Here is a 12,851-nt window from a genome sequence, read left to right on the forward strand (position 1 = left end):
AGCACTTATTCCTTCACATGCTGTCTCTGTAAGTCTCCCATCATACCACTTAGATTGTAAGCTCTTCAGGCAGGGATTTCCTTTCCTATTATCTGATTTTGCTGCACTTATTGTATTATTATAATTCCCTGTACTGTATTCTTTGTGAAGCGCTGAGTACACTTTTGGCGCTATACATAAATAAAGATATACATACATACATACATACATACATACATACATACGGATTTGGAGATACAACTGATGAGTTGCAGGGTGTGGGGATGCAGATATACAGATATAATGCAGATATAAACAGATATAATGTATTCCTTCAGCCTGACTAATGATATTTTAGAACTGTTTCTCCCTAACGTTTTCTGTTAATGAGGCCAAAGGGAGGTGGAACACTGTAAATCGTCACCCCACAGGATTACTTTTTGTGACTGTATATTTGTGACCTTCAGTAATTAAGTATTGCTGTCTAGAACAGAAGTGCTCACTCTAGCCCTCAAGACCCCGCAACAGATCAGGTTTTAAGGAGTTCCCAGCTTCAGCATAGGTGGCTCAATCAGTGGCTCAGTCTATCTCTGTCTTCTAAAGTATTTCCTATTAAAAATAGAAATCACTGTTGCTTTTCTGTATTTATCACTATAAACTGTAACATTTTGTTCAATTGTATGTACCTCCTACAAATATAATGACATAAGGTCCTAATAGAAAAAAATAAATAAGTGCTTTACTTTTCTATCATGTGAATGCTTCGATTGCTGCATTGCTGTTTCATTGATGTGTTATATTAAAAATAGTACAAATTACGTTGGTTTACAAATGAGAATGAAATAATAGAAATCAGTTGCAGTATACTGTATACTGTAGGATGTCCAGTGAATGTGTCCATTGCTCTAGTTTTAAGTTGTCTTTAATCTCTTGAACGTTAAGTAATTTCAGACCAAAATGTAGTCAGTGATGATTAGTAACATTTGTTTTGTTTTGTTTTCCCCCCAGTGCCTCCTGTAATTAGGGTGTATCCTGAAACTCAGGCTCAAGAACCTGGTGTGTCTGCGAGTCTGAAATGTCATGCAGAGGGTATCCCCAACCCCACAATTTCATGGCTAAAAAATGGTATTGATATCATTCCAAAGTTATCCAAACAACTCACACTGCTTGGTAAGATCTCATTATTATCTTTTACCAGCATTCTAAAGGCTAATTACATCAATGATATTGGAAGCCTTCATTCTAAAAAAAACTGTACAACACAGAGGGCTAGACCTATAAAGCTTTGTTAAATCAGACTCATTACATGATGTTACCTAAAATAAGTATTTATGCTATGTTCACTGAGCTATTTTTATGGAGAAAAAACTGGTGTTCTACATATCATTAGCATAGGCTTAATATCACATTATTGTAGCATAACATTGTTGTCTAATATCGTGTGTTAATCTCATCCAGACCCTGAAATAGGTGTTTAATTCAAGTTGAGAAAGAGAGGAGAGAGATACGTATAATACTGGAAATACTGTAACTCTATTAACCCATGCTTATCGCATCCAGAGACCCCCAAAAAGCCCCTTTTCTTTTTGTGAGTAACACCAAGTTTAGGTTTGACCTACTGTAAGACCTGTTCTTGCCACATAACAGCTATTCTCCATTCTCTGCCCTGGCTGCCTGTAAAATGACAAATTTATGTCAAGATTGGCTTGTTGACATTGAAAGCACTACATGACCAGGATCCCAGCTATCTGAAAGAGCTTCTAGTTCCCTACACTTCCATTCACTCGCTTAAATCTGCAGATTTAGGACTCCTAACAGTTCCCAGAATCTCCTTGACTTCCTTTGGGACCTGAGCTTTTAGCCACCCTGCTCCCACTCTTTGGAGCAATCTGCCCCATACATTTCTAGAGGCCTGCTCTCTGGAGTTCTATAGAAACAGGCTCAAGACCTACCTGTTTACCCAGGCATTTAATTAATGAACCACAATCTGTTTGGCATTTAATAGCAACAGTATCGTCTATCCTGTTTTGTATGTTTCCTTGAGTTTGGTCTTGTTTATAACCTTAAATATTTCCCTTTTTATAACTGTGAAGTGTTTTGAGTCACATTGGGAGAAATGCACTATATAAATAAGTTATTATTATTATTATTATTATTATTATTATTATTATTATTATTATTATTATTATCTAACATAATGTTAAGCCCCAGTGTTAACCTTAACATACTGCACTTTTGTGGATATATAATGTTAGGGTAACTTCTTATTTGAATATAATTTGCATGTCATTATCACTAATGCTATGCTCTTTACTGTAGAAAACATGTCTTAATGTTCTTTGAAGATACATGGTTAGGATTAACTTGATGTTAAATTAGTTCAAAGTAATGTTGTGTCACTTAACAGAGGTTTGTGGATCTGGGCCAAATATGGGAATTTTGCAATAGATTTTTTTTGAGAATATAGTATGAATGCATCAAAACTTTACTCTTACTGTAGGTTCTTTATTATGAAGACACTTCTCTGAGCCTTCCCTGATATGGGTATGTGATTTCATAGCATATTGAAGAAGAGCCTTATTCATACCGTATAAGGTGTTTAGGACTTGGTCGAAATCCAGAGCAGTGTGTTCAAAATGTTCAACTCTGAGACTTGTAAATTGAAAGTAGCAATCTACTTTCCAACTTTTTCCCTTTTTTCCTTATTTATATACGTGAAGCATGTAACAATGTATAATTCTACATTCTTACCAAAGCTGGCAATCATTTGGTGCTCCTCTTATAAATCTGTAAAAATCCTAATAAGGTGCCTATCATAATGGCTGCTTCAGTCAGTGTAACTCAGCAGTTACAATGTATCCTTATAGTACTAAGGCAACATTATCTATTGTTACAGTTTACAGCTCAAATTGCTGGGAACATTTGCAACCAACAGGAAAGGGTTATAAAGATCTTGTACTGCTTGGGAGGTGGGTTAAATCCGCATATAGAAACCAAAAGATGCTTTAAAATGTATTAAAAATTACATTGAGTTGAATGAAAAAGAAAATGAATGTATCTAATACTACTGAACTGATTTATTTAAAAACAAACAAACACATATAAGATTTCACACGTTTTGCCGCTTTAAACACTGGCCATTTGTGACTGGTGATGTGAAACCTTTTAGTCATTTTTTATTAACGTTTTGCATATTTGGGAAATGTTTTGCTACGCCTCTCAGGACTAATAATGTCTAAAAAATAGTTTCGCAATTTCACAGGAAAAACGGCAGCACGTAAGGTTTTGCAGAGCCAGAAGGTGGGAGAAATTGTGTAACTAGAAGTATGCAAGATTATATAAAAACTGTAGTTTATTATATACGTCAAGGAGGAAAATCGGCAGTAAATGGTCAAATCGGCGCTTTTGTTGATTTAGGCCACGTCCAGTCTGAGTTCTTGCTCAAGTAAATTGTTGTGTCCAATCTGTGCATGTGCAGGGGAGCGCATGGCTCTCAGCTGTTTGGCGAGACCGATGAATTTGATTTGGCCAGTCACTGGCGCGTCACGTGAGTGGGCGAACCAGCTCCGTGACATCATAGCTGTGCCCCCCCCCCCGAGTACCAAACTAGCTGGCCAGGAATCGCCTGGCATCACGGCGCTCAAGCGAGCGCCCTTCTACCCTGGACGAGGCCTTAGACTAAGCCCCTAAGTGACTATAGTATCATCAAATGTTAACAATGCCTATTATTTATTTCTGCTGGTTGTGTATGGCAGGGAACAGTAAACTGAAACATGCAACACATTTATTTAAACATGTCTCTATTGCAGCAAATGGAAGTGAACTTCATATTTCTAGTGTTCGTTATGAAGACACTGGAGCTTACACATGCATTGCTAAGAATGAGGTGGGGGTGGATGAAGACATTTCTTCGCTCTTCATTGAAGATTCTGCCAGGAAGACCCGTAAGTTTTCTTTTTTTTTCCTTTAAACAGCAAACTGTTTTTTATTATATGTGTACTCATTATTCCTTCCATTAGAATAAATTCCCTTTTATACAATTTTTATTCAAATAACAATTATTTTGAAGTAGGCACATCAATGTTATCTATTTTTTGAATGTGGTTATGTCCAATTAGAAGATACTAACACTCCACAGATACAGTAACAACCATTTATACACTATTTTCTAAGTGATTATTTAGAGTTTTTCTATATTCTAATAAGACATATGTATTCAGGGTCGCCGAGAGCGGGATCGGGCCCTAGTGAAAAATATATATATCGGGCCTCCCAGCAGCTCTTTTCTCTCCCGCACACAGCTGTGGCAGCCGCCTCGTTTCTGCCGCCCTCCTTCTCCTTCTGATCTGCAGCATCAAATTATGCCGCGGACATCACCAACGTGACGTCACACAGCATCATGTTGCCTTAGTCACGCAACGTCCTTACGTCATTTGACACAGCGACGTCATGTCAGGCCCAAGAGTCTGGCAAATGTATATGTAGTCAGGCCCCATTTCGGACCACCAGGCCCCGGTAGTTTGTACCGGCTTCCCCACCTCTCGTCGGTCCTGCATATATTAATCAGTTTTTTTCACTTTTGTAAAATATATTATTCATGGTGGTTCACATACATATTTTCTTCTAGATGTAGCGATTATCTTTCTTGTTTATATATATATATATATATATATATATATATATATATATATATATATATATATATATAATGGAAATATTACTGTATGCTCATTTGCATGTCTTAGGCAGGTCTGCAACCCGCCTTTCACCATTATCACCCAGCACACAGCACTTCCACTGCAGCAAGGGATTCTGGGAAATGACATGCAAATGAGCACACAATGCCCCTTTTTGCTTCAAAATCATTTAACATGGTTCCCCTATAGGCTTAAGCTTGCTGCATGGTCACAGCTTTGAGCACAGCCAGGGTTAAGATGCGTAGCCAGCAAACCCACCCACAGACAGTCTGTTTTGACCTTAATGGATCTCTCCAGTGTGGGGTTTGTTATACTAGCTATGCAAACAATGAAGCAAGGGATAGGTTTTATCATACTTAGTTAAGTTATGGTGGGTAAAAAAAGTGACAAAAACCCTCCACAGCAAAGCATAAAGCAAATGGAAATATTACTGTATGCTCATTTTCATATATATATATATATATATATATATATATATATATATATATATATATATATATATATATATATATATATATATACACAGTGGTCGACAAATCACCAAAAAATCTACTCGCCGAACAAAAAAATCTACTCGACACCTAGTACCACACGTGTGCTGCTTGGGCCAATAGGAGCTCGCCACAATGTTAAATCCACTCGCCCGGGGCGTGCAAATGTATAGGTTTGTCGAACACTGTATATATATATATATATATATATATATATATATATATATATATATATATATATATATTACAAGAGACAGAAATACAATAAGCGCAACCACACTGAAATTAGTAAATGAAATAATTACCACATATAATGGAGGGTATACACCCTTACAGTCTAACTATCCCTGACTCAGTCTGCAGCCAAAAGGTCTACCGCTCCACGGGCTGGTAACGAAATGTGCAAAGAGAATGACCTAGGCGCAAATGGAGACAAGAAAAACAAACATAGGGTAGTATGTTCGGACAAAATAAACCGCCAGAAGGTATAATATGCACTCACAGCGTATAGGATAAAATCAAGCCTTGTATCCACTCTGGGATCTGGAACAATTATGTGATGGATCTGGAACAGCTGGGCATCCACAGCAGTTGTAATCTCAAGCATAGATTCACATGCAGGAAGAGAGATAAAGTGCAAATAGTGTAACACAGTTTATTAAAATTAGTAATAAAAATAACTATAAGTAAAAAAAACTCACATTCTGTGAGATATCATAAAACTTTTGAGAATTCTGAGCATCTCACACTCAATAGAAAAGGAAAGTAACCCTTTGCAGATTTCTTCAACAGTCCTTGGTATGTAGATTAATAACCATAAGGGAAATGCTCCTGGTTATATATAGCAAACACACTGGGTTTCTCTATTGCTCCACACAGTCTCTAAATGTTAGTGTCTCTCTCCGTTATTAGGTCTTTATCACTGCACCTAATGTATACATAGTACTCACGGTACTTTGATATATGTGCAGTCCGGATTCACACTCAGTGCGCTGTTATTGTATTCCCACGAAGAGTCCTCAGTATTCCTCTGGTCACCCACGGCTCATGGGGACGCTCCGTACCACGTGACGACGCGGTGACGTCACTCCCTCTCGCGAGAGTTCGTCCGGTAGGCTGTGGGAGCAGGGCCTCGATCCTCTGCACTGCCGATCTCACCGCAGGCAAATATTGGGATAGGCGGCCACCAGCACCTCTTAGCTGCTGTCTGCTGCTTCTAATGAGTCTACTGCGTTCACTGTAAACCACGCCCTACGCGTTTCTCCGTTAGGCTTCGTCAGGGGCTGATTATGCTCTCTCTCCCTCATCTAGGGTTATATACCCTCCTCCATTATGCACATAATTAATTAAAAAATCAAATAATTAAAAAATTATCCAAAATACATTGGCTTCATGGTTTTAATATATACATTGTGTAGCTAATCAATTTGTTGCTTATTGGTACCATTTATATTACATATATAGTGTTTGTCTAAAGTGATTAAATAATAAATATTCTCATTTCAGCAAGAGCGAATTTAGATCTATACTAACCCTCTAATTTAATATAGAATTGTTATACCGGATAACCTAGACAAAATTGACATATAATGCAATTGACCTTGACTGATTATACCTTTTATAAAGACACAATATATGGGTTCTAGACATTTTATATATTATCTATACTCACAGTTAATAATTATTTAAACACCCTTCCATAGGGTATTTGATGACCAATCAGTGGTGTATATAGATTCGTTCTTAATTGTGGGAATATACTAAAAATACTGTTCCTGACCTTTGTATTATAGAGGTTTTATACGGCTACATGTTACATAGCCCAATAAAGATATGGGGGTAGATAATTCAATATTTATTAAAATGGGGGGTTATATGCCTTTATTAACCCATTATAGATATGGAGCCAAAACTCCAATACCTCTAAACCAAGTAGGATAATGAGTAGTTCAATCTCATTCGTGATATTAACCCTTTATTCTTATGGTTGGGAATTAGATCTCATATTCCCACACATTAGATATATTACATATATACAAGTTATTACTATAAGTTATATAAGTTCTACACATAGCAGATTGAAGCAGACCAGAGAGTTAGATGCTGCTTAAACAACGAATCTGTTTCAATATTCCCATAGGGACTGCATTGTGACAATTTTATGTGTACACAGTATATAGACCAGTTCCTGAAAGAACCAGTGGGTAAACTCAGATCTTACCTAAAGACACAATTCAGGTGCTAAACATTCTGAGGGAGATTGAATGGAAAGACAGCTACATACTTGTTACATGCGATGTGTGTTCTCTCTACACAGTGATTGATCACACACAGGGGTGTGCAGCTGTCCAAGAGAATCTGATTAAGGACAATAGCCTAGAATTAGATCAAATAGAATTTATTGTTGACTGCATCAAACATATTCTGGGCCATAATTATTTTTGGTATAATGAAAAATTCTTCTTGCAAGTGAGGGGTACCGCTATGGGTACCAGGTTTGCCCCAAATTACGCCAATATCTTTATGGGTAAGTGGGAGGACGAATCCATCTGGTCCAACCACGAATTTGGGGCAAACCTGGTATCATGGTATCGCTATATAGATGATATCCTCCTGATCTGGGAGGGAAGTACGGAGAAGTTGGATACATTCCTGGCAGGATTAAATAATAATCCATACAATTTGAAGTTTACCACGAAGTACAGTAGGAACCAGATTGAGTTTTTAGATTTACTCATATACATTGAGGAGGGCCATATTGAGACAAAAACTTTTATTAAAAGTGTGGACACCAACAACTTCCTGTTGGGCGATAGTGGACATTCTGAAAAATGGATTAATAATATCCCACCTGGACAGATGCAAAGAATTAAACGCAACTGTACCCAGAAACACGTTTTTGACGAACAAGCCAAAGATCTGATGACAAAATTTACAGATAGAAATTATAATAAAGAAATAGTTGAAGATGCGTACAGAAAGGTATCCCTAATGGATAGGGCAGAGCTATTCAAATATAAAACTAAGGACACTAGAAGGGGAGAGGAGGGTAAAATATCAGTCCCCTTTGTAACCAAGTACAGTAATGCAGCTAGAGACATTAGGAAAATTATCCATAAACATTGGGGAATCTTACATAAGGACCCAATGTTACAACAAATATTGCTATCAAGACCAGAAATTATTTTTACAAAGGCAACTAATCTAAAACAAAGATTAGCACCTAGCTGTTTGAAAAAAGACAATCAAAGACCGGTTACGATTACAACTGGGTTCTTTATGTGTCAATCGTGTAAAGGTTGTAAACTACATCCTAACTCCCAAAAAAGCTTCAAAACAATAAAATCAGAAGCTTCACAAATCAATTATGTAATAAAGGACATGATTGATTGTAATACAAGCAACGTGGTATATTTGTTGCAATGTCCGTGCAATAAAAAATATATTGGGAGGACAACAAGGAAACTCAAAATACGCATTGCAGAACATGTAAGAAATATTGAGAAGGGCCTATTACAGCATAGTGTATCCAAGCATTTCAAAGAATTTCATGGCCAAGACCCAAAAGGCCTGAAATTTGTGGGCATCGAGAAAGTTAGACCAAGTTGGAGAGGAGGGAATCCGATAACAAAAATATCTAGACAGGAGACATACTGGATCTATGCCCTCAAAACATTAGCCCCACTTGGTCTTAACATCGATATACTGTAGATCTGGGATCTTTTTTAAGGGATTAAGTTCCATCTATGATCTGTATGGTTAGAAACTATTTAGTTACATCATCTGTGTGAACATGTGAATGAGGAATACGATGAACACTATAAGATTTCATTATAAGTACATTGCTACTTGGGTTAACAATGTACGTTATATGATATGGCTCTCTCTAAAACATTTTTTCTGCAATAGCGCACGAGAGAATGAGTAGTTTGCGACTAACTTCTAATATTTGAATAACCATTTTCTATTTTCCTTTTCTGTACAACTTTTATAAATTGTCCTTTACTATTATTAGGTATGTATATCATGAGAAACATGTAGTGCCACTAAGAAGTGTTAATTTATACACATAAAATTGTCACAATGCAGTCCACGTAGGGCGTGGTTTACAGTGAACGCAGTAGACTCATTAGAAGCAGCAGACAGCAGCTAAGAGGTGCCGGTGGCCGCCTATCCCAATATTTGCCTGCGGTGAGATCGGCAGTGCAGAGGATCGAGGCCCTGCTCCCACAGCCTACCGGACGAACTCTCGCGAGAGGGAGTGACGTCACCGCGTCGTCACGTGGTACGGAGCGTCCCCATGAGCCGTGGGTGACCAGAGGAATACTGAGGACTCTTCGTGGGAATACAATAACAGCGCACTGAGTGTGAATCCGGACTGCACATATATCAAAGTACCGTGAGTACTATGTATACATTAGGTGCAGTGATAAAGACCTAATAACGGAGAGAGACACTAACATTTAGAGACTGTGTGGAGCAATAGAGACACCCAGTGTGTTTGCTATATATAACCAGGAGCATTTCCCTTATGGTTATTAATCTACATAAGAAGGACTGTTGAAGAAATCTGCAAAGGGTTACTTTCCTTTTCTATTGAGTGTGAGATGCTCAGAATTCTCAAAAGTTTTATGATATCTCACAGAATGTGAGTTTTTTACTTATAGTTATTTTTATTACCAATTTTAATAAACTGTGTTACACTATTTGCACTTTATCTCTCTTCCTGCATGTAAATCTATGCTTGAGATTACAATTGCTGGGGATGCCCAGCTGTTCCAGATCCATCACATAATTGTTCCAGATCCCAGAGTGGATACAAGGCTTGATTTTGTCCTATATGCTGTGAGTGCATATTATACCTTCTGGCGGTTTATTTTGTCCGAACATACTACCCTATGTTTGTTTTTCTTGTCTCCATTTGCGCCTAGGTCATTCTCTTTGCATATATATATATATATATATATATATACATATATATATATATATATATATATATATATATATATATATATATATATATATATATATAATTATTAAGTTTATGGTGGGTAAAAAAAGTGACAAAAACCCTCCACAGTAAAGCATAAAGCAACTGTAAATATTACTGTATGTTCATTTGCATGTCTTAGACAGGTCTGCAACCCTGTCTTTTCCCATTATCGCCCAGCATACAGCGCTTCCACTGCAGCAAGGGATTCTGGGAAATGACATGCAAATGAGCACTCAGTGCCACCTTTTGTCTCAAAGCTCGTATTACACAAGCAAATCCTCAAGCCAATGCATGCTGTTTTAAACACAGCTTTTAGACAGAGGCTGGGATGAGATGCAAAACCATTAAACCCACTCACAGACATTTTTCAACCTTGATGGGTATCATCAGTGTGAGGTTGGTTGTAATGGCTAAGCTGGTTTGAGACTATAGACTAGGTAATCACCACAATTATTAAGGTTATGGTGGGTAAAAAAAGTGACAAAAACCCTCCACAGTAAAGCATAAAGCAACTGTAAATATTACTGTATGTTCATTTGCATGTCTTAGACAGGTCTGCATCACTGTCTTTTCCCATTATCGCCCAGCATACAGCGCTTCCACTGCAGCAAGGGATTCTGGGAAATGACATGCAAATGAGCACTCAGTGCCACCTTTTTTCTCAAGCTCGTATTACACATGCTTGTCTCAAACCAGCTTAGCCATTACAACCAACCTCACACTGATGATACCTATCAAGGTTGAAACATGTCTGTGAGTGGGTTTAATGGCTTTGCATCTCATCCCAGCCTATGTCTAAAAGCCTTATTTAAAACAGCATGCATTGGCTTGAGGATTTGCTTGTGTAATACGAGCTTGATACAAAAGGTGGCACTGTGTGCTCATTTGCATGTCATTTCCCAGAATCCCTTGCTCAGTGGAAGCGCTGTATGCTGGGCGATAATGGGAAAAGACAGGATTGCAGACCTGTCTAAGACATGCAAATGAACATACAGTAATATTTAAAGTTGCTTCATATATATATATATATATATATATATATATATATATATATATATATATATATATATATTTTACAAACGTTGTCATATGTGCATGTATGTATATATATATATATATATATATATATATATATATATATATATATGTGTGACCCATAGGATTAACACAGCAGGAGTCCCTGGCAGTCCCATTCAGTTTGAATGGGACTGCCAGGGACCCCCGCTTTTAATCTGATGGGCCATTAATCAATGCAGAAATGCTGGGTCAAGTTAAAGGCATATATCCAGCGTGTACCTGGGTCTTTTTGGCGATTGTCATTGGTTTGTGTTAGAATAACCGTGGGCACTACAGAATATACACCCTATGTATATATAAGTTCCCGGAGACCCCTTGCTTTAATCCTACAGTATTTACTAAAAATAAAAATAGTGTGGGTACCGCTTCTCTCTGCTCTCAGTGTGCAGCTCTTACAAACTTGTGGCGCACAGGTAGAGTGACTGATTCAGTTTATCTCTTACTGCGCATCTCTTACAGACACGTAAAACCCGGTAGAATTCACATAGTAGGAACCTCCGCTGTGTTAATCCGATGGGCCATTAGTCTGCTGTGGACCATCTCGCGGGGTGTTTTGGCGATTGGTCTTAAATTCGGAACGTGATGTGGTCAAATACCGGTGGCTGCATCTGTTATGATGTCTCTAAAAACTAATATATCCAAGATTACTGAATTGTCTAATTATGAAATCCAATCCAATGAAGTCCAATGTTTCTATAGAACCTAATTCTGTAGAAGTTAATTAAAACCACTGTCTTTTCCCCCCTTCCATGCAGTTTACAAATGGTGACACATTTTTAGTCTTTTAATCAAGCAGATACTGTAGTCCATTCATTTTACATCACTATATGTTCTGAACAGCTTCCTAGAATCCGATTGCCTAATAATGTGTTCGATTTGGCAAGTTCATTAGTTGATTTGAGCTAATGACAGCACATAATATAAATCCATCACTAAAGGCAGCTCCAGCTTTGCAGGCTGTTTGCATCCATTTTTGATGAGCTGTAATAAAAGGTTCTTCTTGCAAAACAAGTGACAGAAATGAGTGATGATGCTCACTTGATCAGATATTAATGACAGGACCAGACAAAAGAAAGTGTCACCTTTGACTTAAACAGCAAAAATCTCCAATTCAATCATTTAAAAGCAAGAGAGACCATGAAGACATGACAATTTTCATCCTCCCTCATTATATTGTCACAAACTGACTTTAGATTCTTATAGGGTCAGTCCCACTGAGCGGACAAAAACATTCTGTTAACAAACTTTTAATGCAGTGGTTTTCCTTCACCAAACATAATGTCTACCACATCCACAATGTCACTATTTTTAATTTGGATTTTATTTGTGTTATTAGTTCAGTTTTTTTAATCTCATTTACAAATGAATAAAAAAACAGCATTGAAATGCATCAAGGTTTTGTTCTTTACTTTATAATGCATCTACCACTCAATTTTAACCCCTAAACACTATATGTTACTGCCATTTGTTTATCTTTGCAACATATTGCAGAATATATAACATTACTATATTTATTATAGAGGAAGTTTATAGAGTAAGCCAAGAGCTACATTTACGAAGCAGTGCTAAACCATATGGTACCTTATGGCCCATTCATTTGTGAATGTTTCATGA

General features: G+C 37.3%; 1 protein-coding gene across 1 annotated transcript in view; it reads left to right on the plus strand.

Annotated features, from left to right (window-relative positions):
* Positions 1-12,851, plus strand: part of FSTL4 (follistatin like 4) — a 1,082,354-nt gene that overhangs the window by 982,747 nt on the left and 86,756 nt on the right. The window contains exons 9-10 of the mRNA XM_075601182.1: positions 988-1,149; positions 3,789-3,923. Of these exons, the coding sequence (XP_075457297.1) occupies positions 988-1,149; positions 3,789-3,923 (297 nt within the window). The remainder of the gene's footprint in view (positions 1-987; positions 1,150-3,788; positions 3,924-12,851) is intronic.

This window comes from Ascaphus truei, chromosome 5 (assembly GCF_040206685.1).
Source record: "Ascaphus truei isolate aAscTru1 chromosome 5, aAscTru1.hap1, whole genome shotgun sequence".
Taxonomy (NCBI): Eukaryota; Metazoa; Chordata; class Amphibia; order Anura; family Ascaphidae; genus Ascaphus; species Ascaphus truei.